At 43.1% G+C, this 24,947-nt stretch overlaps 5 protein-coding genes across 10 annotated transcripts in view; 2 read left to right on the forward strand and 3 right to left on the reverse strand.

The window, feature by feature from the left end:
* Positions 1-1,968: 1,968 nt before the first annotated feature.
* LOC120453023 (mitotic checkpoint serine/threonine-protein kinase BUB1 beta) lies at positions 1,969-5,758 on the reverse strand. Its single transcript, XM_039637546.2, has 3 exons — positions 4,532-5,758; positions 2,814-4,475; positions 1,969-2,748 (listed from the first exon to the last, which is right to left on the reverse strand). Exons 1-3 carry the CDS (start codon positions 5,435-5,437, stop codon positions 2,023-2,025), a joined length of 3,294 nt encoding a protein of 1,097 aa, XP_039493480.1. The 5' UTR covers positions 5,438-5,758; the 3' UTR covers positions 1,969-2,022.
* Positions 5,759-6,408: 650 nt separating this feature from the next.
* Positions 6,409-12,952, forward strand: LOC120448515 (blastoderm-specific protein 25D). 6 transcript variants are annotated; one of them, XM_039630552.1, is made up of 8 exons: positions 6,409-7,010; positions 7,791-8,035; positions 8,247-8,466; positions 8,619-8,699; positions 9,215-10,976; positions 11,421-11,847; positions 11,911-12,022; positions 12,084-12,952. In XM_039630552.1, exons 1-8 carry the CDS (start codon positions 6,755-6,757, stop codon positions 12,332-12,334), a joined length of 3,354 nt encoding a protein of 1,117 aa, XP_039486486.1. In that variant the 5' UTR covers positions 6,409-6,754; the 3' UTR covers positions 12,335-12,952. The 6 variants fall into 6 exon arrangements, with proteins under 6 accessions (XP_039486486.1, XP_039486494.1, XP_039486502.1 ...); XM_039630560.1 differs by having other exon boundaries at positions 11,457-11,847; XM_039630585.1 differs by lacking the exon at positions 6,409-7,010 and adding an exon at positions 7,627-7,724.
* A 654-nt stretch (positions 12,953-13,606) lies between these two features.
* Positions 13,607-24,947, forward strand: part of LOC120458710 (bone morphogenetic protein receptor type-1B) — a 52,476-nt gene continuing 41,135 nt past the window's right edge. The window contains exon 1 of the mRNA XM_039646456.2: positions 13,607-13,730. Coding sequence (XP_039502390.1) covers positions 13,673-13,730 — 58 coding nt within the window. The 5' untranslated portion in view covers positions 13,607-13,672. The remainder of the gene's footprint in view (positions 13,731-24,947) is intronic.
* Positions 14,268-16,538, reverse strand: LOC120458713 (probable cytochrome P450 4ac3). Its single transcript, XM_039646461.2, has 5 exons — positions 16,288-16,538; positions 16,025-16,228; positions 15,893-15,974; positions 15,731-15,831; positions 14,268-15,666 (listed from the first exon to the last, which is right to left on the reverse strand). The coding sequence occupies exons 1-5, from the start codon at positions 16,487-16,489 to the stop codon at positions 14,726-14,728; spliced, it is 1,530 nt and encodes a 509-aa protein (XP_039502395.1). The 5' UTR covers positions 16,490-16,538; the 3' UTR covers positions 14,268-14,725.
* LOC120443935 lies at positions 16,586-21,399 on the reverse strand. Its single transcript, XM_039623383.1, has 10 exons — positions 20,745-21,399; positions 20,481-20,684; positions 20,341-20,422; positions 20,181-20,281; positions 19,188-20,125; positions 18,464-18,692; positions 18,202-18,405; positions 18,061-18,142; positions 17,905-18,005; positions 16,586-17,647 (listed from the first exon to the last, which is right to left on the reverse strand). The coding sequence occupies exons 1-10, from the start codon at positions 20,944-20,946 to the stop codon at positions 16,704-16,706; spliced, it is 3,087 nt and encodes a 1,028-aa protein (XP_039479317.1). The 5' UTR covers positions 20,947-21,399; the 3' UTR covers positions 16,586-16,703.

A 24,947-nucleotide genomic window follows, 5' to 3' on the forward strand; every position in this document is an offset into this window, starting at 1 on the left:
ATTTTGCACGACTTGCTGGCGAGGAGGTCCACTTAGTCACTGGAATGACTAACCGACTGGTAGTCGTTGTTCTACCCTAAATTCCCAGGGTGACTCAGATCAGTCCTTACCACAAACTCAAGTTGTTAACGTTCCTTTGGGCGCAGCCCTCGGTCATCATTGAGTGATCTTCGGTGGGGGAGAAACAAGACATGTTTCCTAAGATACAAAATATTTCCTACTTAAGAAAGTATTCTTATACTAAATATTTGTATAATTAAGATTTGGAACTCTGTAAATTAATTGAATTATCTAGCTAATTTCTAAGTCAATCGTACCATGGTGAAACTATAATCTTGGTTTCAAGTCCTGGCAAATCCGCTTAGGCACCTGTCCAGACGGTGGAAATGCCGAGCCTGATGGCATCTTAACCAACTTAATTGCTGGCGGGTACTTAACGAAAAGTCACCCACTTTTCTGGGATTAAGACTTTCCTTCGGTGGAGACCCGAATACCGTTGGCCAACTTAATTAGAAACGAGTTAAGTGTCGCAGCTCAGCACTTAACTGATCTATTAACGAATTTCTTTCTACCCATTTCTATAGGTTTCTGTTGTCATCTTGCTTTGTGTTGTTGTGTGTTTGGCTGGCGGGTCGGGTGATCGGGAATGGGATCCAGATGGAGATCGGTGTGCCCCAGTGATCTAATAAATGCCGCATTGTCATTCGCTTCGCTTGGCCACTCCGTTTGTCACTCAATGCCCATGGCCCCGAAACTGGGGCACATTCATTAATTTATCGCATGCAAAACAATCCGCTGAAATATCTAATGCTGCAGCTGACGTTGCAGTCGACACACAAAAAAATAGAAAGTTTTTCGCAAATCGCAAATCGCCAATCGCCGGCGGACTGCCGACTGCCTGCTGCAATTTTCTCTTTGCAATTTGATTAAATAAAATATTGTGTAAAAGCGACGCCGGCAGAGCAACTTTCCAACTGCAAACTGCAAACTGCAGGCTGCAAGCTGCAGTTTCGCGCCACGACTTCTAAGTCGGTTACTAGATGCAATAATAATTGCATTTGTCCCACTTTACTTTCACTTGGCGAACCGAGCAACAAGCAGTAAGCAACAAGCTTCAAGCATCAAATATCAAGCAACTAGCAACAAAAAGCTGCAGCGCAGGCGTCGACTTTGACTTTGTGTGCCTGTTGCAGCTTTTCCAACTGTCTGTGTGTGTATGTGTGTGTTGCATGAAAAGTTGCAACTTTTTCCAGTCGCTTGGTGGAAATTGTGTGCCGTTTGGTTGACTTGCAAAAAGGAAAAGTGGGTCAAGCGCACCATTGTTGTTGATGCTGCCGCTGCTGCTGCTGCTGCTGTTACTTGTTGCATGCCCCCACTAAATTGACAATTGCCTGCAACACACACATTATGGGTTCGCCACTTTGGCATTTGATTTATGAAACTGGGTTACCGCTGCTTTCCTTTTTCTCGTTGCGATTTATATGGTTTTTGCTTTAACATTTCGTCAATTTATTCACTATCATTTAAAGATCTTTATATATTACTCAATAGTACAGCAAGCACTAGTCTTAAACATATGTACGTCTCTTTTTTACATTGCCTTCAATATATTGTTTTATTGTGCTGTACATAAAAAATTACAATTAAATCCAGGGCTTTTTAACACAAACTCATTTCGTAAGTTTTGCTTTAGATCGAGTATGTGCCTAATATTTACAAAGATTTTGAATTTCGTAGCGTACTTTTTGCTTTTGTTATTTTTTGGCATCAAAACAATAAATAAAGTATAGAAAGATTAAACATTTAAGTTAGGCGAAAGGGAGTTGGTTCGCAGAAAACTAGCTTAAAATAGATCGCGAAAATGAACTCAGCCATGTCGGCAGAGATTTTCCAGGTTTGGTGTTACTATCTTTGAAGAGTGAAAACTGTTTTAAAATAAAAACTCAAACAAACTAAATGGGTGACTTGGTCAACAGAGTTATACAGAAAACAATTTAATAAAAAGGAATAGGAATAGATTGGTTATCGTCGATGCAGGATGTTTGATAGGGCGCGTATCTGCTTCTGCAGCTCGGAGTCCATACGGTACGCCTCCTCCTCGAAGACGAGGCGCATCTCCTGCAGCGCTGGCAGCTTGTCCGCCTGCATGTTGAGCAGATCCCCAAAGAACTTGGTCCACACGTGCTTTTTGAGGTAACGCGGCAGCTTCTGTCGGATATCCCAGCTGGAGCCCTTCTTTTGCGGTTGCATATAGTCACCAAAGAGCATCACATGAACGGTCGCCGCGATGCAGAAGAGATCTGTTTCGTAGGACCAGCTGCGGCCCTCCTGCATCTCGATACAGGTGAAGCCATCCGTTTGCACCACCTTGCGGAACTTTGTCTTCTCAGCGTTTGGGAACAGGGTCATATCGATAGCACAGCCGAAATCAATCAAACGCAGCGATGGGATCGGACTGTCCACATTGGGCACACGCATCAGCAGGAAGTTGTCCGGTTTGATGTCCGCATGGATGATGTGCTGGCGATGCAGGTGGTCCACGATGTTACAGATCTGCGCCGAGAAGTGCATCACCAGCGATTCGTGCATTACTTTGGTGGTAGCCTGGCGGATTTTGTTGTTAATGTCCAGCAGCGAACCGAACGGAGAGAACTCGGTGGCTATTAGGCTAGCATTTGGGGCGATAATCGCCGTGGAAATGTCCATTAAGCCAGGCAACACTTCCGGCTCCTTGATGCGTTTAAGCACCTAAAATACGCAAATTGTATTAGCATTTTATTACAATAATAAGTGGTAAAGAAAATGTATCTCACCTGATCACATATGTAAATCTCCCAAGTGTTTGGGGGCTTCTGATACTTCAGCGCCACCACATTACCAGTCCGAGAATCAGTGGCTTTATAAACCGAACCGTAGGATCCACGACCCACCTCCTTGTCAATGCTGAAGGTAACGCCTTCCAGGACGTTCAGCGAGCGAGTGTTGGATATTTTTGGCAGTGGCGTTTGGACAATCTTGTAACTGGCATGGGCATCGTGATCGCCAGGAAAGTCCAGCTTAGCGAGGAAAGCACGGCACAGTTCGCTGTTAAACGGATCGATGGCCTCCTTGTCCATGTGGCGGGCAATCGTTTCAACGGCCTTCGATAGTCGACGCTCCTGAGCTTCCGTATCGTGTTGGGTGGCAAAGTAAGAGTTCTCCTGAAACGTCGTGAAGTCGGCCAGTGTGCTAGTGCCATTATTGTTGTTGCTGGTGCTGTTGTTGTTGTTGTGCGCTTGTATGGTCTTATTGACCGGATGGAGGATCTGCTGTTGCGATGTGTCGCGGAAGTTGAGCCTATCTACAGCCAAGGCCAGCGAGCTATTTGAGTTATCCAAAGCTGTGGCACTAGAGAACGAAAAGTTTGCATTGTCGTTAAATGTGCCAGGTGCTCCGGCGACCACACTACTTGAGGTGGCAATGGCCACATCAGCCGCCGAGGACGCCGAGTTGCTATTGCTGCAGAGATCCGGTTGGAACTTGCTGCGCTTGACTTTGGTGCGTGCCTTGCGATAGCCATTCGCCTCGCTTTTCGGCGTCGAGGTCTGGCCCAGCATGTAGGGATGAAAATGGTGGTGGCTTCCGTTGCGTTGACGCTGGATGGGAATCGGAGAAGCGGGTGCCGGGTCCGGTGAAGGGTGATGGACTACCTGCGGTGGCTGATGGATTATTTGATGGTGCTCCTCCTGCTGTTGTTGTTGCTGGTAAACATTCTCTATGGTATAGGCACTGTAGGTGCTGCTGGGCTCCTTCCTGAACTTTATCTTAATCGATCGGTTTTCCTGCTCGAAAGTGGTTTGCGCACTGAACTGCACGCCATTTGCGTAGGGTCCACTAGGCTCCTCCTCCTCATCGTCTTCCTCCTCTTCATCCGATTCATCATCCCCGTTATCTTCTCCAGCTTCCTCCTCTTCACCCTCCTCGGCGTCATTGTCCTCATCTTCCTCACCCGTATTTTCCTGTCCACTGCTAGTATTTTGCCCGTAAAGAGCTCCATCCACAGCAGTCATATAGTAGGATTTCTCTGATTCGTAGGAATTATAAAGATTTTGCTGTTCTTGTTCTGCCGGCTCCGATGGCTTGGCTTTTTGTTCCATTAACTGCTTAAACTTGCGGGCTAGTATCTCCTCGGGACTGTACTCGATGCCTGCTCCCGGTGGGTATACCAACTGCTTGGCATAGTGACACACACGCGAGGGATCATCAGGCTCTTCGAGCGTCAAAGCCGGCTTCCAGGTCTCATGGTTGTTGCGGCCGTAAGCGTGGAAATTGCGTGGCAAGCGCAGGCCAGCCACTTCGTTTGTCACCGGAGGACTTTGTTGAGGAGGTGGATTGCCGTTGCCGTTTTGCTGCTGCTGTGGCTGTTGTACTTGGTGCTGCGGTGCTGCAGTTCGTTGCGGATGCAACTGTGGCTGTTGGGCTGGTGCATAATGGGGCTAGAAAGCAAAGGAGTGTTTATCAAGTAGCTTTAATATTACATTTTATTGCTTACCTCTGCCACAGGAGCATACTGCGGTTGTTGCTGGGCTTGCGCTGGTGGAATTGCTGCTGGGGACTGAGTAGCAGGATGTGGTGCATAGCGTGGCTGCTCCTGGTAGGGTGCCTGATAGGGCACCTGTTGTTCTAGCGGTAGATGCTGCTGTGGCACCGGGTGATGAGGCTGTTGGGGTGGATGTGCCTGCGCCTGCGGATGATATTGCTGATAGACATTCTGTTGATATGGCTGGGGACGGTGTTGTGAATAGCTCTGCGGCATCTGCTGCTGTGCATAGTTTGTGAGTTGCTGCAGTGCATCCTGCGGGGGATGTTGCTGCTGCTGTTGCTGGTGCTGCTGTTGTTGCCGCTGATGGAAAAGTGTCCTGGCATAGGCGAACTTGGTGTGGGCGTGCTGGAGCTCCGAGGTGAGCTGCGCCTTCTCCTGGAAGGCCAAGTTGAACACCGCCTCCGCATCCTTAAACTCCTGACGCGACTCGTAATAGGCAGCCCATCCAATGTAGAAGGCCGCCACCTGGCGACCAGTTCCTCGCTGAAAGAGCACCTGGTAGAAGTGGAGTGGATCCGTCTGCATGGCTATGTACTTCAGCCACAGCCGCACCAAACGGACATCCTGACGATAGTAGTCATTGTGCTCATATACCGTCAGGCAACGCTCCAGAGTCTCGCGGTACTTTAACTCCGGATCGCTGGGCGCATGATTCTCGTACCAGCAAATGTAGTTGTACCAATGATCGAGTGGATCCGGACCCTGGTATAGGGAGATGGCGTGCTCCCACGCCTGCTTGTCTTTCAGGAAACCGTGCATCTCGTCAGGACTGGCCAGTGGCGGTGCTCCATCTGCGACTACTCCTGCTCCTCCTCCAGATCCTGATCCCTGGCGCATGTACGAGTGCATGGCCATCTTAGCCGAACGGGAAACCCTCTGATCCTGCTGTAGGATGTTTGCCGTAACACAAGCAAATGGATGCGAGACTGCGGTTTCTTCGGGTCACCACTCGGAAGTCTCGGATTTCGGAGTGTAGTGCCTCCTGCCGATTGGACTGAATTGGCTGCACCAATTCGGTTAATCCCTCGGCGTCGTCGGTTTGCACTGGTGGCACATCCGCATGATTATCGGTTGGATATTTCAATCGTTTGCAATGCTCAAAGATATTTTGTATTTTTTCCTCCTTTTTAGCTTGCAAATGGAATTTATTAGAGCTGCAAAACAATCGATAGAACTATTGGCTGTCACTGTTGACGATAGCTAGACATAATAGCTATCGATAGTGCGATAGAAACGTGTTAGTCGGAATTTGTAACCAAAAACTAATTCTGTCATAACTTTATTTCGTATATATTATATTTCCAAAACTAAATTTTTTAAAATAAAAAAATACAGCCGCTACTGCTTAGATTTAGTGTAATTTGTATTACGAGCAATATATATAAGTGTGTGTGTGTGTGAAACACTGCTTGATTCAAGATTCACTGCTTGATCACGTAAGCAGTTCATTGCAATGCTTTACAGCGCTTAAGGAAGAATGATTTCAAAATAAACACCACGTTTTATTATATTAAAATGTACTTAAAATTCCATAAACATTTTGCAGCTAAAAAGTGTTGTATGGGGAACCAAGATCTTTATTTCGGATGATATTAATTTATGTGACGTTCTTTCTCCTTTTGGGCAGCCTGATCTGACGTTTGCCAAGAAAGGATAGTGAACTATAAATGACAATTTGTTTTCTCTCGGATACAACTAGTTTTTTATTTTTTATGATAAATATTTTACTAAATATTTCACTTACGCGATAGTTGTGTAGCGCTGGAGACGATAGTCTGCGATAGTGTCACCCCTGTCGCAAGTTCGCCAACTGGCCTCCAGAGCGCGCCACCGTGCTCGGTATTACTGCATTATTGTTTTTTATCAACTCGCTAGAAATTACGCTATTCCCAAAAAAAACCGCAAACCCGCGAGTGTTTATGTTGCGTTCCGAAGTGCATATCATAGATTAGTAGTATTAGTAACCCCGCAAACGTCCTGCTGTCCAAAAAACACGCGTGATTCCCCTGCCACCCACGCACATACATAGACCCCGATATTTCTTTTCTCTTGTTTTCGACCCCTGACTGCGTTTGTGGATTTTCCCCCCAAGAAAAAAAAGCGAAGAGAAAACGCAATTGAGCAGCACATCGATTGGAACGGCTGCAAACTGAATCCCCCGGGATACGGATAATGGAGGTTTCCGCCGATCCGTATGAGCAGAAGCTCTACCAAATGTTCCGCAGCTGCGAGACGCAGTGCGGACTTCTGGACGAGAAGTCCCTGCTGAAACTCTGCTCTCTGCTGGAGCTTCGGGATCAAGGATCCGCACTGATCGCCAGCCTGGGCGGCAGCCACCAGCTGGGCGTGTCCTTTGGCCAGTTCAAGGAGGCTCTCCTCAACTTCCTGGGCTCCGAATTCGATGGCACGACGTCATCGGGTTTTATTGGTGAGATAACACTAAGAATCAAACACACTATAGATTAACTTACATAAAACAACAACTCATAGAACAACATACTGTTTATCTGTAATTGCGCTTTAATTACCTATCAAGCAACATCAGATAATTACGAAGTGTTTGCCAGGCACTTATTTTAAATAGTGAGTCGATTTTGACACGGATTTGGAACCGAATGGGTTTCCCTATTAATACACTCTGATCTCATAGACCTATTTCAATCAATATATAAATTATTTCATACTGATTTCCAAGATTTTTTGTTTACCTTCCATAATTTAGAATCCCTAAAAAGGAACGCAGTTAGTGCGATCATAATGCTTATAGTACTCAATCTATGGGCTAATTTGCAAGGATAATACACATTTGCTTCAAACCCCTGCTTATCTGCTTCGGAAACTTCTAGGCAAATTTAGGACCTTAGGATACGAATATCATACTCAGCACGCGGATTAGCACGGCGGCAGCTGGCGGTCATAAAATCATATATGCAACTTACAATTTTTTACGACTCCCAACTGTTCTCGACTACCTGATCCTGCATGATTCTAATCAGGTAGCTGGTTACGATGTCCTGTATAAATACGCGACTCATTCAGCTGGGCAGTTTAGTCTAAATCGAAATGGGAACGCGATTGTATTACCGCCGATCCGGCGGCCAGTTAACAGATCCGATCATTGAGAAGCTAGCCGCTCGCTTTGGTAGTCACCTAAGATCCATACAACTCTTCCAGTTCTCTACTAACCTATATCTATTGAATCTTACAGAGCGTTCACTGGTGATTACGGATGAGCCGCTGACCAGCACATACATTGAGAGTCCGCCAGAGTCTTCCGATCGCGAAGTTTCACCGAAACTCGTTGTGGGCACCAAGAAATACGGTCGCCGGTCCAGGCCACAACATGGTATCTACGAATTATCCGTCACGGACTCAGACAATACGGATGAGGACCAGTTGCAGCAGCAGCAGAAGCACCGAAATCTCAATGGCTGCGATGAGCTGGGAGTTCAGGTGAGTGTCGGCTGGCAAGTCACGTACGAAGTGGCGATACAACTATTGGTTATGTATGCAAAAGTGCATAGTAAACAGATTTTTTTTAATCGTTAATTATTGCTGGTACAGTAGAACACGACTAAGTACCACAGTGCAAATGAAGTATCTTAAATAAACATTATGAAATTGAATAAGTTTCTTATAAGCATCTCATTTTCACCAACCACAGGTGCAACGTTCCTCGTCCCAGAGCGATCTTCCTGGCAGCCGCCGCCTGCGGTCCGTCCACACCAGCGGCAGCAAACTGAAGCGATGTGCTTCGCTGCCAGCACGCCGAAAGATGAACAACAGCACCACAGGAACAACTACATCGCCGACGGCAGCAGCCAAGTTGAAACAGCTATCCATCCAGAGCCAGGCGCAGCACAGCAGCAGCGTGGAATCCTTGGGTAAGTTCCCACCGGCCAGCAACCAACCCGAACAATCCCAGATTAGCCGATCCCCTTGTCCCCTTGCCACCCTCTGTTGTTGTTAGCCCAAAATGCGAAAATTACGTTTGAAGCAATGATAAAAGTAAAACACTTGTCGGTACACACCGTAGGCCATCACCTGGCCACCAATCCCGCACCGTCGTCCGAGCACTGGAGATGCTATCACGGCGGCCGTTGGTCATGCTGCAAAGGTTTGTGCGCTCTGAAGCAATTGTCAACACCCCCACCCCCACACCCACCGAAACCCCAACCCAGTCATTCGGTTTCTAATCGCACCCTATGTAGCCGCACCATTGACTCGTTCTACTTACTGGTATAATCACATATTACACATTTTCAACCCCTAGTAAAGTTGTGAATCCTTGACTACTTGTTAATCTATTTAGTTAAAGATTTTATATAAATGAATTTCGGTTAGGAAGGATATTTCTTTATAATTTGTTCCATTTTCTTCGTTTAATTCCTAACTCTTTAAATATCACGCCAAAACAGAAATATATTTTCTCATTTCGAATAGCCATTTGATATAGAGAAATAGCAAACTTTCGGCGCTTTCGCTTACACCATCGATTCACACACACCCTTCCCCACTCCCAATCCCACACCCACCTGGTATCTTGGGCTACATGTATAATAAATGTGTATATACAACAGCGAACCTAATCTCATTCGTCCCACGCTAATTGTTAATTGCCATGATTTACAGACACCGTGACGCCTCAGCAGCTGGAGACGATCTCAGTGCATAGCATTATCGAAGCCTGGGAGCTGGCCAGCATTCCCAACACTCGCAACCTACTTCACGTCCTGGGATTCGATGAGGAGGAGGAGGTCAACCTGCAACAGCTCACCAAGGCGTTGGAGGAGGAGATGCGTGGCCTCGAGGGCGATCACGAGCAATCGAATATGCTGCGTGCTCTGGCTGCTCTGCAGGCCACAGAGTTGGGTAACTACCGACTTGCCTTCAGGCAGCAGCACGAGGAGAACCTCAAGCTGAGGGCCGATAATAAGGCGGCTAACCAAAGGGTGGCCTTGCTGGCCGTGGAAGTCGATGAACGGCATGCCTCACTGGAGGATAACTCCAAGAAGCAGGTGCAGCAGCTGGAGCAACGACACGCCAGCATGGTGAGGGAACTTACGTTGCGAATGAGCAATGATCGCGATCACTGGACCAGCATGACGGGAAAGCTTGAGGCGCAGCTTAAATCCCTTGAGCAGGAGGAAGTTCGCCTCAGAACGGAACTCGAACTGGTGCGCACGGAGAACTTGGAACTGGAGTCGGAGCAGCAGAAGGCTCACATCCAACTCACAGAGCTGCTCGAACAGAACATTAAGCTCAACCAGGAACTGGCCCAAAGGCCGAGCAGCATTAGTGGCACTCCGGAGCACAGTCCATTGCGACCAAGAAGGCATAGCGAGGACAAGGAGGAGGAGATGCTCCAGCTAATGGAGAAGCTGGCTGCTCTTCAAATGGAGAACGCCCAGCTGCGTGACAAGACTGACGAACTGACCATCGAAATCGAGAGCTTAAATGTTGAACTAATTCGTTCGAAAACCAAGGGCAAAAAGCAAGAAAAACTAGAGAAACAAGAGGAGCAGGAGTCGGCGGCGACGGCCACCAAGAGGCGTGGAGATTCGCCGAGCAAAACAAACCTCACAGAGGAGAGCCCTCGTCTGGGAAAGCAGCGCAAGTGCACCGAAGGAGAACAGAGTGATGCCAGCAACAGCGGAGATTGGTTAGCTCTAAACTCTGAGCTGCAAAGAAGTCAAAGCCAAGATAAGGAGCTAACAAGCCTCAGGCAGCGGGTGACTGAGTTGGAGAAGGAACTCAAGGCGGCAAAAGAAGGCAGATCTCTAACTCCGGAAAGCCGCTCCAAGGAACTGGAGGCCAGTCTCGAGCAAATGCAGCGCGCCTATGAGGATTGCGAGGACTACTGGCAAACAAAACTCAGCGAAGAGCGGCAGCTGTTCGAAAAGGAGCGACAGATCTACGAGGATGAGCAGCACGAGAGCGATAAGAAGTTCACCGAGCTGATGGAGAAGGTGCGCGAGTACGAGGAACAGTTCAGCAAGGATGGCCGTTTGTCGCCCATTGATGAGCGCGATATGCTGGAGCAGCAGTACTCAGAATTGGAGGCAGAGGCAGCCCAACTGCGCTCGAGCTCTATTGAAATGCTTGAGGAGAAGGCTCAGGAAATTAGTTCTCTGCAATCGGAGATAGAGGATTTGCGACAGAGATTGGGTGAGAGCGTCGAGATCCTCACTGGCGCCTGTGAACTCACATCGGAATCGGTAGCCCAACTGAGTGCCGACGCGGGAAAAAGTCCAGCCAGCTCACCTATCAGCTACCTCTGGCTGCAGAGCACCATCCAAGAGCCGGCGAAATCCCTTGCTGACTCCAAGGATGAAGCCACCGCCAGTGCCATCGAACTGCTCGGAGGCTCACCATCGCACAAGACAGCCAGCCGGTGAGTATGAGAAGCATCTCTGTGTGTAATTGGTGTGAGCATCCCTGTGTGTCCCTCATAATTTGCACTGTTTTGTCCTGTATATATGTTTTAGTTTGATCCCTCACATCTAACCATGTCTAATATAAGTTAATTTAATATATTTTAAGTGTATGTTTGTGCTTGTTTAATAAATATAATTTAAATTCATAAAGAAACTCATCACATTTTCGAAATTTATTGATATATGATTTCAATAAAGAACGCTTACATTATTATATATTATATAAAGGAATTGCACTTTTTCGGTTATGACATTAGCTGCTGGAACTGCTTTTATTTGGTTAATTTTCCCATTTGTTTCATTCGACGTTTTCATTTCGCATCTAAATATTAGTTCGACAATTTGTTCAACGGCGTTTTTTTATTTTTTAAATCATTTGCATACAATGGTTCCTTAAACAGCAATAACCTCACCACTTCGGAAACATCCATCTTTAGCACAACACCCTTTGAAAGCTCTCAGTCGGGTCCTTCGCCAACAAACAGTGGAACCACCAACGCCTCCGGCGCCAATGCTGGTCCAGCTCCGATCAGCAAACCCAAGAGGGCCCAGAGCCCTCATCAGACTCCATCGGAGGGAGAGATAGCCGATTGTGAGACGTCGTCGACGGCGTCCAACAAGAGCTTCGAATCCAACAGTAAAACGTCTTGCCTTAGCCACGAGAAGTCTAGCAGTCCGTCGGCACTGAAGGAGGAACTGAAGCGCCTTAAGTTCTTCGAGCTGTCGCTCAAGGAGCAGATTAAGGACTTGAGCCTGCAGCGGGACGGTCTGGTCATGGAACTGCAGCAATTGCAGGAGGCGCGACCAGTTCTCGAGAAGGCCTATGCGGTGAGCCGTGGATTTTGTTTATCGGAGAATATTTATTAATCAAATTTGGTGACTTATCATTAGCGAACCACGCATCCAACGCTTCAGCAGCGACTGAACCAATTGGAGCTGCGAAATCGCCATCTGCAGAATGTCATCAAGCAGCAGCAGCAATACACCGAGTCCCTGATGCAGCGTAAGTAGCAGAAACGTAACACTGACCAAGGACATTCAATTATTTTGTATGTCTTTATTAGAATCCTGGAGGCAGCATCAAGTGGAGCTCAACGATCTGCATAGCCGGATCGAAACCCAGGGTGTTTTGCTGGGCGAACAGACACAGCGACTGCAGAATGCCGACATCCTGGTGAAGGACCTCTATGTGGAGAACTCCCATCTGACGGCCACAGTGCAGCGGTTGGAGCAGCAGCGAGCTAGGGTTAACCTAATTCACCAGCAGCAGCAACAGCAGCGACTTGTGGGCGGCGGACTGCCCGGCATGCCTTAGTTTGCCCCACCGGCAAACGGATATAGTTTATAGTTAATTATGAAAAAGACAACCTGAGGAGGGGTGCTCAGCATCAGCAGACATCGAACATGCACCTACCCATAGTTCGTTATGAATGTTTAGACATATACAACACTCGGTAGATTAAGTTTGCATACTCGTCGTATTCGTACGTTTCGTTTTTGTGAATGAATATGAATCCATGTTGTTCGACATGAGAGCACCGCAGCAATAACTACAGTGACTATAATCTAAACTTAAACTCACCCACGCGCAAATGAGGAACAATCCACACTAGTGTACCAATTTGTAACACATCTAGTAATCGACTAACAAATACGAATGGATAAACTATTTACACGAGCTAAAGGCATATATTCGATTGGACATAGACGAAGAAGTATCCACGTAATATATGTTCGTTCATGTCTCACTGCAATGTTGACCTTACTAATTGACTACTGAAACAGTTATCGTACATTAATTATATTAGAAGAAACAGTATTTTAAATTTGTTATGCGTCTGAGTAGGCGAGCACGTTTATCAATGTTTATCACGTGCCCAATCAAATGCATCGGAATTGTTGTTAATTTTATTGATAGAGAAAATGAAAATGAGCGTAAACAATGATCTATGATATTGATGTAATATGTAACGACAAAAGACCTGTAAAGCTGTAACCATACACACGAATCTATGTATTTAAATGCGATTTAAGTTAGCCAATACTCTTCAATATTGCTTTTGCGAACGCGACTTTTTGTTAAATCTATATTCGTCCCAATAACTCACTCGATTTATATGTAAAGAAAAAAAAACCTCAACTTAGTTTATCAATCACACGATTTTGTGTAATCAGTGCTTAAATCAATACTTTCGATCAAAATAGAAGTTTACTTTTTAAAAGTATAAAAAAATAATACAACAAAAAAACCAAATATACAATTATTTATAAAACCAACTTGCGATAAATTGATTTTATTATTAATAATAATTAAAAGGATTGGGGGAATTTGTTTTATACTTTTTAAAATATGTTTGCCTTTTAAAATTCTAAGATCTATAAAGTTTTCAACCATTATAAATTTTATTTGAATTTTGTTTTATTGTTTATTTTGTTTATTGCTACAAAATGTATGTTAAAATTGTATTACGAAGTTAAAATTCGAAATATTTATCTGATCTTAGTTTTCCCTTTTTTAATTGTTTTAAATATAATATCGATGTTCAAATAGTTGACACAATCGAAGTATCGATACCACGTCGCTGTTTCTTCCAGCTCTATCGTGCACGCGCTGTTAAAGTTTATTTGTACTGTTAACGCGAATTGGATTAAAATGTTTTGTTTTTTGTTAGTTTTCGGTATAAATGTGTTTCTAGTGCATTTAACAACTGGTGAGTGTGCGTTGTAGTGTGTAAACTTTAAGGCAATTATACTGGATCCCTGAAAAGCTGCAGAATACAAGGGTTTTCCATGATGCGCGCGGTTGTGTGTGTGTTTGGTGCACTGCCAGTGCATGTGACTTTGTGTGTGTGTGAGTGCGGTTTGTTTTGTTATTCGATGCGCAGAACGGAAATATATAATTAAATTAGGCATTTTGTTGGCGAAACCATATTGTAATCAAGGCCTTTAAAGTTGACCCTCAAATCGAAGCAGGAAAAATCATTAGTTAGGTGTTGAAGACCATGAAGTATGTGGTACAAAATGTTAAGGACACTCTTTTCCGCTGAATTGTTTAAGCCATATATAATCAAAAATATTGTTTGCGTATATAACTGGATTCTATATGTGGTAGCTATGTTTATATATGTACTTTTGTTTATGTCAAGTGATACATTTTCTCAGCAACAGGCATTAAAGTGTTATTCTTATTGGATATTCATATCTTTGCCAATTGGAAATAGATGCGACGAAAATAATTTCTGCAAGTGCATTCGATTCTGTTTCGGTTCTATAAATAATTATAGACAATTACATTGTTTACGGTAGAAACATGTTTGATAACAGCGATGGCACATTTCATTGCACTCTGTTAACAAAGAGCTTCTATGAAAATATTTGTGATTACATTATTTTTTTATATTTCTTCATATTCTTTACATATGTTTCATTGTCTTTCCTCAGTGCGAAAATCAGGTTGTGTTTAACTTGTGAGATACAAGTAAAACCTATTATAATAAAAACAAATTCTAAAATGTTAATACACATGCTTATATCTTCCTTTTTTTTTACATATGTGTACCATTTCTACATATATTTGACTTCAACCAACATTTTAAATATTTCACATTTTATAGCCTACTTTTCGGCTGCTATGATCAAGTAATTTCGATTTAGAGGAATTTTCAAATATTTGTAAAACATGTTGATTTCTTCATTATTTACGCTCTTACTTCACTCTTGCTTCAAATTTCACTTTAATGCTCTGCTGAGTGCGCAGTACAATTCCGCTCTCTAAAGTGAGATCCTCTAACCGAGTGGCGGGCAGTAGTTTGAAGTTCCTAATGACCGTTGCCAGGAGCACCTTCATCTCCAGGATGCCGAATTTCTGACCAATGCAATTCCTTGGGCCTGCACTGAAGGGCACAAAAGCGAAGGGATGGCGATTCACAGCGTTCTCTGGCAGAAAACGCTCAGGCAGGAACTGATTTGGGTTCGGGAAATGTCGTGGGTCTCTCATGATGTCGTAAAGGTGGATGCTAATCTGGGCATTCTTTGGTAGGATTAAACCATTCATTACACTTTCCTCCACACATTTTCTGCCAATGATCGGTGCTGAGGGAAACAGCCTCAGCGATTCCTTGATGACACATTCCAAATGGATCAGTTCGTTGAACTGGAACATACTGATTTCATCAACGTCTTCGGGAAGATTTTGTATCTCTTCGTAGCACCGCTGTTGCACATCCTCGTGCAGAGCCAACAGGAGCAGTGTGAAGATTAGGCTGGTTGATGTGGTATCGTATCCGCCGAACATAAAGGTATTGACCTCATCACAGATACCCTGATGATCGATCTTGCCCTCCGCCTCAGCTGCCAAAAGGGTATCCAGCATGGCGTATCGCTGCTTCTTGCCGAATTCATCAACTTCTCCGAGTTGTTTCTGCTTGAATTGCTGCCTTTTCCGTTGGATGATACCGCTCGAGAATCCGTGAATAGTGCTTAGTATCTTGGAATACTTTAGATAGTCTCCGAAAAGAAAGAAGTACCAGTTGTAGAACATTAGCGGATTGCACATGCGCTGATTGAAAACTATTTCAAAGTCATGGATGGCCTTTCTGTACTCGTTTCCTTCCGACATGTCATCTAGTTTTACGCCCAGGGCCGTTTCTATAAAATAAAATATAAAATATGAATATGTAATTAAATTTTATAACTAGATAATTAGGCTTGCCGCAAATATTGTTTAGAGTAAACTGTGGAATAATCTGGTTAAGTTCAAGTTCGCAGCCCACGTTTTTGTCCAGTATTTTGATAAACTTTTTGCTCTCCTCTCTAAAATGATATTAATGATCAATTAGTAGTTAATATGTTAAAAAAAGTCACTATCACTCACTTAAAAATGGAGAGAAAAGACTGCAGAATATTAAAATGAAAAGCCGGCGTCAAAGTTTTTCTTCTTGAGTGCCACTTTTGATCTAAAACGAGTTCAATTAATTAATATTTATGATTACATACGATTGGTCACCTGTGCTTATCAGGAGCCCGTCTCCCAAAAAGGGCCTTATTAAATCATAAGCCATGTTCTTGGTAGTAATTTTGGTGTTCTGAAATATTTCTTCAGCTTCTTCGGCACGAACTATATTATATTCTGGTGCAAATAGAAAGTACCATAGATAATTTTGTCCATTGGCTTTGGCAGTGGACTCTCGTATAAAGTTAAAAATAGTACCTGCAATATATATTAATAATTAGTTGTAAGATTATAACGATCTTTGGTTCAATATATACCAGGCGTTAAATTAAGTAAATCAAAGTTGTTGCCAAATCGCGTTTTTCCAGGAATTAAGAATACTTTGCTTTCTAATGGACTGCCATCCGCTGTTCTCACTCGTTTACATAATGAAAGAATAAAGTATGTTTTATTAAGTTGTCTCAGCAGGAGCCAAAGGACTCCAATCAAAAGTGTAGACCCCAGAAGAGCGATCCACATGTTTAGGCTTTGGGGAACCGTACTGCTGCAAACTTCAAAACCTACTGAGCTAAGGCATACCCAACGAAAAGAAAAGGCCCATGAAAAAGCTCTTTGTTATCGGAATATTTTATTTTATTGTTCAATTCTAGTCATTGAGTTTTCACGTTCTGTTATAAAAAAATCTATAAAGTTCAAACTGAATGTACAAAAGTATAACTGCTAGTCTAGCGGTTTATTTATTATCCCTATGCACCAGTTTAACCTTAACATTTTGCCGCGTACGCAGCACAATTCCATTTTCAAAAGTAAGGTCCTCGAGGAGAGTAACGGGTAATATCCTAAAATTCCTGATGACCGCTGTCAGGAGAACTTTGATCTCAAGGATTGCAAACTTTTGACCAATGCAATTCCGTTGTCCTGCACTAAAAGGCACAAAAGCGAAGGGATGACGATTCACGGTGTTCTCCGGAAGGAATCGATCCGGTTGAAACATTTTTGGGTTTGCAAAATGCCGGGGATCCCTCATGATTTCATAGATGTGAATGTTGATTTGTGTATCCTTCGGCATAATCAAACCGTTGACCACGCCCTCCTCCACGCAGCGACGTCCAATGAAAGGGACCGAAGGAAACAACCGCAGAGATTCCTTGATCACACACTCCATATAGACCAGTTCATTAAACTGGAACACACTGATATCATCGCTGTCCTCGGGAAGGTATTTGATCTCCTCGTAGCAACGCCTTTGAACATCCTCGTGGAGGGCCAGCATGAGCATGGTAAAGATTAGGCATGTGGAGGTAGTATCGTATCCCTCGAACATGAAGGTGTTGACCTCATCGCAGATTCCCTGATGATCGATCTGACCCTCCGCCTCAGCTGCCAAAAGGGTATCCAGCATGGCGTATCTCTGCTTCTTGCCAAATTCATCCTCTTGACCGAGCTGTTTGCTCTTGAAAAGAGTCCTCCTTTTCTCTATGATGTTACTGGAGAACTCGTGGGCTATTTTCAAATTATTCACCTGCTTTCGATAGTCCCCAAATAGATAGAAATACACTACGTTATAGAAGAAGGGGTTACATAAGCGCTGCTGCATCACTTCTTCAATGGCGTGAATCGACTTGCGATATCGAATACCCTCCGTCATGTCATCTAGTTTTACTCCCAGTGCGGTTTCTGCAATTATATTATTCACATAGAAATTCTCGGCATAGTTGTATGAACGGTCAGTGAAAATTGCTGCTATAATTATGACTCATACTAAAAATTTATTTCATTGATGAGATAGGGAGTAATTTCTGTATTTGCTAGTCAGCATGAGTTATATTTACCATAGTCAGCATGAGGTATATTTAGTGTAGTCAGCATGAGTTATACATTTTAGTATATATTCAAAGGTGGCGTTATCAATTCACTCATGTACTTGGACTTACCGCAAACATTGTTTAGTGTAAACTGAGGAATAACCTGATTTAGCTCCAAATCCTTATCCACCCTTCGATGCAGGACTTTCACCAGTTTATTGCACTCTTCCCTGAAAAGCGATCGTGCTTACAAATTACTTAACCTTTGTTATTTTGTAAACTCACTTGAAGATGGTAAGAAAAGACTGCAATACATTGAAATGAAAAGCAGGAGTCAGGGCTTTTCGTCTAGAGTGCCATTTCTGATCTATATTTGGTTAATAATCCTTTAAACAAATTAGAGTTAAGACACAAACTTTAAAATACCTGTGCTAGTCAGCAGTCCTTCGCCCAAAAACGGTTTCAGAAGATCATAGATCATATTTTTGGTGATAAGCTTGGGACTTTGGAATATTTCCTCGGCTTCCTCGGCCCGAACCACATTGTACATGGGTGCATGGAAAAAATACCAGAGATAATTCCGACCTTTTGCTTCGGCAGAGGCATCTCTCATAAAGTTAAATATGCTTTCTAAAAAATATTTTAAACGACGTTATTATAGTTTTATTGTGGATTTGGTTATAATTACCAGATGTAAAGTTTAGAAGGTCGAAGTTGTTTCCAAATCGGGTTTTTGTCGGAGTTACGTAAATCTTGCTTTCCAGCAAACTACCGTCTTCAGGGCGAATTCGTTTACACAAACTTAGAATGAAATAGGTCTTATTTAAATGGGCCCACAGTTTGCAGAAGATGAAAATCAAAAGTGGAACAGAAAAAAGGGCTTCCAAAATCATTTCTACGTTAATATAATATTCCGACTAGAGGTTCTAATACCTTCCAGATCAAGCTCTGATCTATAAATGCCGGATACTGATTAGAAATCAGTGATCGGAAAAATTAAGTTTTGTAAAATCAATATTTACTTAGTATAAAACATGTTCCCATGCGGCATGCAATTGATGGGTATATTTAATTACTTATAGTGCAATGCAGTATCAACATGCTTAAAACGTTTTTTGAATTTTACGATATTTACATATATTACTATATTTGAATTTGTCTTTCACGTAAGCTTTAATTTAAGCTCTAAACCACTTGTTCTCTATAAAACAGTACAAAGTCGTCAATAGTTTTGCAGCTTTGCAAATGTATTTTAAAAAAGTACCCTCTTTATAAAAGGGCAACCAGTAATTAACTTAAATGTTTATAAGAGTAACGAACGTATTGGTTAAGTTAATTACATGTTAGGATCTGTTTTATTCAATCTATTTATTTTTGGTTTTCGCTAAAATTACAATAAGAAATATTCCTCATTTGACCCTCTTCGTTAACTTTACTTTGATATTCTGCTGAGTGCGCAGTACAATTCCGTTCTCGAAAGTGAGATCCTCCAGCTGAGTGGCTGGCAGGAGCCTAAAGTTCCTGACCACAGCGGCCAGGAGCACCTTCATCTCCAGAATGGCAAACTTCTGGCCAATGCAATTCCTCTGGCCTGCACTGAAAGGTACAAAGGCAAAGGGATGGCGATTCACAGTGTTCTCTGGAAGAAAACGCTCGGGCTGAAACTGATTTGGTTTCGGGAAATGTCGCGGATCCCTCATGATGTCGTATATGTGGATGCTGATCTGTGTGTCCTTTGGCATTACCATTCCATTCACCACAGTCTCCTCCACACATTGGCGCCCAATAAATGGCACTGATGGAAACATTCTCAGCGATTCCTTGATCACACACTCCAAGTAGACAAGTTCGTTGAACTGAAACACACTGATGTCGTCGCTTTCCTCGGGAAGACTTTCCACCTCCTCATAGCACTTCTTCTGGACATCCTCGTGGAGGGCCAGCATGAGGAGGGTGAATATTAGACACGTAGAGGTGGTATCGTAGCCCTCGAACATGAAGGTATTGACCTCATCGCAGATACCCTGATGATCGATCTGACCCTCTACTTCGGCTGCTAACAGGGTATCCAGCATGGCGTATCGCTGCTTCCTGCCAAATTCATCAACTTCTCCAAGTTGTTTCTGACGGAACTGCTGCCTTTTTCGTTCGATAATGCGGCTTGAGAAGTCGTGAACTATCCGAAGCTTCTGCACATGCTTTCTGTAGTCTCCGTAGAGGAAGAAATACCAGTTGTAGTACATCAGCGGATTGCACACGCGTTGAATGAGAACTTCCTCGATGGCATGAATGGCCTTTCTATATTCGTTGCCCTCCGACATGTCATCCAGCTTCACTCCCAGAGCAGTTTCTGTAAATGATATGGTTTAGTATAAATGCAAGTAGATGTGATCGCTTTTGCTTACCGCATATATTATTCAAAGTGAATGGCGGAATAACCTGGTTAAGCTCCAGTTCAGCGTCTAAGTTTTTCTCTAAGACGTTTAGGAATTTCTTGCACTCTTCCCTACATTAAACACATATTTTATTTGCAATTGTAATAAGGAATTGTTAATTCAAACTTACTTGAAAATACCCAAGAACGACTGCAGGACATTGAAGTGAAAGGCCGGCGTTAAAGCCTTGCGTCTGGAGTGCCATTTGTGATCTTGAAATCTTCGGCTGATTAGTAAATATATTACTGCAATCAATATTGACTGACTCACCCGTGCTTATCAGCAGTCCGTCTCCCAAAAACGGTCTTATCAGTTCGTAAACCACGTTCTTGGTTATCAGCTTGGTGCTCTGGAATATCTCCTCAGCTTCCTCGGCCCGAACCACATTATACATGGGTGCATATAAAAAATACCACAGATAATTCTGACCCTTGGCCTTGGCAGTCGATTCTCGCACAAAATTAAAAACACTAGCTGCAATAAAACAGTAAAAGTAGTTATAAAGTTATAAACCTTGTGAGTAGCATTACGAACCCGGCGTAAAGTTGAGAATATCCAAGTTATTGCCAAATCGCGTTTTTCCCGGCATTAGGGCCACTTTGCTCTCCAATGGACTGCCATCCTCGGTTCGCACTCGTTTCGTCAATGAAAGTATAAAGTAGGTTTTGTTAATATGTTTTAAAAGAAGCGCCAGGGCCGCCAACAAAATTGGGGTCCCCAGCAGAGCGATCCACATTTTGTCGCAAAATTCTCCGTTCGGTCCGTTCTACAGGCAATTTCAGTACCCACTGAGCTTTGGCGTATCATCAAGCCTCAATAATCATAATCAATTGTATGTAGTATAGTTTAAAACAATAACAATCGCAAAACAGCTTTCTGTTATCAAGAAATTATATGGTTGGATTATTTCAATAATGGCTGCTGGGGGTTGTTTGGTTCCTGAACTTGCTATTTATAATTTTGGATAATGTATAGTTGTGATGTTTAGTTTCGAATCATTCCAAAATTTCAGGTACTTTCCCACAGAATTTGATTGTTGGTGTTAAATGTTTAATCATAGTTTTCTTATCTTTTAAGTTATTTTAATCTGCAAGGTTGTGTTATTACTCGCGGTTATAAATGCGTCAAGGGTCAATTGCGATCGTCAAATGGTTAGTAGTAGAGCGATTAGTTGTGTCAACAAAAACCGTATAAAATAAAATAATTGGAACATTTATTTTTATAACAATCCAGCACGTAAACCTCTTAGACTGTCAGAAATGAAACTAATTGCTTGCTAATGCATATAAGTTATAATGTCATGCTATCGAATTCAAAGCGTTTTGGTTTTATTTTTGTTGGCATTATGGGTTATAATTAGTGCCTATAAGTATACACAGGAAATGCAGTTTGAATTAGTTTACCTACTGATATAGTAGTAGACAAAATACTCATTAAATTCAAATCGTTATGAGCTGCTAAAACATAATGGTATTATCCATCAACCAGCTGCCTCCTATTAAGAGGCATAATAATTAATTGAAGCACTTGGCAGATATTGAAATTGTTAGAGGAGCATTTGAAATAGTTGAAACTGGCTTACGATCGTTTCATTTCCCCTTATGACCATTCCAGATTAATAACAATTTCTTGGCAAATTTCCTCCCAGGCCAAGCGGCATATTTTCCCATCGTTCCAACTATGGATGTGGCTGCAGAAAAAAAGGAAACTGGCAATGTCGCATCAAAATGCCGCATTGATTAAAGTTTGATTAGCTGCAGCTTGGCCAGATCGCATTTGGGCTTGAGGAATTAATTTGAGCCAAGTTTGTAATGCGCGCGCAGAAATGGCAATGCAGCAGTTGCAGTTGCCGCAGTTGCAGTAGCTTTACTTGCAAGCTGGCCAAGTGCAGCCTTAGCTGCAATAGAAGTAAATGTGGAAAAAAATTAAATCACAGTAATTACATTTTCTGTGGAAATGGCAGAAGCCGGAGATGGACGCGCAAACATGCAGCACGACCACTGCGTGGACCTGGATGACAAAAATAGTCAATGCAGCAGCAGCAGTAACTGCATCAACTGCAGCAGTCACAGCAGCAATCACAAACTGCATTTGGGCATGAAAAGTGCTGTGCCGGCACAATTGGATGGAAAAACTGGCTCTGTCTCTCCGTTTCTTGTTGTTATGAACAAATGTTATTGCGGCGGCAACATGCTGCATGTGTTGCTGCTGCCACAGGAGCAGCATCTACTGCCCCTGCTGCTTCTGCTCCTGCTGCTGCTGCTGCTCATTAAGATGCAAAAGACGTCGCTTGCCGCCTTTTTAGAATTACTAATTGAATCGACGCGATCAGTGGCAATTGCATCGGCGGCATTGGCCACAAAAACCAAAAACCAACAATGAACAACAACAATTGCGGTGGCGGCTTGAATGTTTGTTTGTTTGTTTGTTGTTTCAACCGCTGCTGCGTTGAATCTGGCTGCTGCTACTGTTGCAGCTTCCGCTGCGGCGTGAGTACACAAACATACGGTCATACGCCTGCGTATTTATTTATTTACGTACGTGATTCTCGGCGTGGTTTGCGATTCTCTTAGGGCAATTCCCGCCGCAAAAATCTGAGCCAAAGCAGAGCTATCCCTTTAGAGGCGATGCACATCCGCAAGCCGCTTGAGGCAATTGTTAAGATAACAAATTCCGAGTTACTTGGGAGCTGAGAACCCTCAGGCACCTGCACCACAGTTGCTTATAAGGCATAAGGCACTGGTAATAATCATTAAAACGGGCGCTTCTACTGAAATCCTCTATTACTCTGTATATCTTAAGGTTATCGACCATATTAGTCTTACATTTTGAAAAGTAAAAACCACACCTTTCAGCCGCATTCTTTAAGCTTTAGTACACAAATTTTCCATCATTTTCCAGCTTCTTTTTAGTCAAAATATTCATGTTTTCAGTGCTAACCTTAGTCGCTGCATTTCTGGCTAAGCACAAAGTCATGTAGCAACATGTTGCGCGGTCGCGGCAACATTTACTGTGCGGCAACATGATTTTTCAATTATTGCACCGGCATGTAAAATTTGTTGTAAGCGATTGCATATTTACTTTAACACCACGTCCTCCGTATGTATCTTTTTTCCGTGCTATTTCCTTTTTTATTTATTTTTTTTTGTTTTTTCGGCGTGTATGAGCTGACAGCGAACGATGCCGGCGACGAACAGGCGACGCTTGTTAGCCATGTTGCACGGCCTGACACTTGTTGCACGGCATTCTGCCCCAGCAACCTTTTGCGGTCGCAGTGCCCCAAAGATCTCAGCTCGCCGATGTTGCTCTTGCGGTCGATGTACAATGGGCCAAAAGTCGAATGTTTGACTACCTATTATTAGATTTCTTTACTTTAAAAATATTTTTCCACAGATCATTAATTAGGTCTTCAAGATATTTACTTTTTTCAATGATCTTTGTTTCTGTTTCTGTTTCTTGATCTGCAGATTAAAAATATATTTCGTTTAAATGTGACTGGAAAATGCAGTTTGAACCCACTGTGCAGTGTTGTTCTTGGGTTGCTTTTGGTGTTGATGTTGCTGCTGTGTTTTTTCGCGTTGTCGTTGGCGTGTGTCTCTCGCTCCACTAAACTTTTAATTAAAATTTGGTCGTATCACAGTGGCTGCTGCTTCCTTTTTTGTGGCTTGTTAATGTCACCTGAAGGAGGCGGGGAATCCGGGCAATATACTCCACTGATTTTTATGCAAATTTGCCAGTCTCGTTTTTCGGTCACCGGGCAACTTGAGGGGCTTCCACGACGAGGGCTCGTTTTTGGGATCGCAACGGATCGGATCGGGTTCCCATGCCGAGCTGCGTTCGTCATTAAGTTGTCATGACCATAATCATTTTTTGAGATGGCCATAGACCAACTTTGGTGTCCACTTCTTATATAGTATGTCTCTGTAAAAACTGAACCGTCGATCAATATGGCAATTGGCATTTCCCCTTCGATTAAATAAAATGATAATTTTAAATGGAAATTGCATGCGAGATGATTGAATTTACTTGCTTATCTAAAAGATTTCAGACCTATGATTTCTAAAGAATCTTTATACATAACAATAACCATTTTAGAGTTATATACTCTTTTCTCTATGTAAGTAACATTAATTGAAAAGAAAAATGGACAAGTGCCAGCTTTGGTTGCCATTTCGGCGTGGGACAGGTGCATAAAGATATATTGACTCCCGTTTGGATGTTGCATGATCCGGTGTGGCAATTGGCCAAGATTTATTGACATAATGAAGACTAATTCGCGCGTCTGTGGCCGAGCATTTTGACAATTATTTATGTTGTATTAAGTTGTTTGGCGGCAGCGCGTGTAACGATGTAATTAATTGCCATGGATTAGACACCGCCGATGGCCGATGGCCGATGTCTGAAAAGACCTGGTCACGCAGACCAGGCCGAGATGCGGAGGCACCAAACCGGGGCACGATCGGAGTTACTCAGCCAGGAAAGCCAAAGCGGCTTAGGCCCATAAACAACCAAGTTTATTCGCGACGACCATCTGTGACGATCCGAATTGAAAGCGGAATGGAATCGAAGCACTTCAATTGGTTATTCGACTTTGATGCGATTTTAAAGCGATTTAAATATGAATATCAAAAATATTTGCCGTGATCAATTTATACACTTCTTGGCGCACAGATATTGTTCGCTATTTAATAGAGATGGCTAGATAGTCGTTGGTAGTAAAATTTATAGTACAACTAC

This window comes from Drosophila santomea, chromosome 2L (genome assembly GCF_016746245.2).
Source record: "Drosophila santomea strain STO CAGO 1482 chromosome 2L, Prin_Dsan_1.1, whole genome shotgun sequence".
Classification (NCBI taxonomy): domain Eukaryota; kingdom Metazoa; phylum Arthropoda; class Insecta; order Diptera; family Drosophilidae; genus Drosophila; species Drosophila santomea.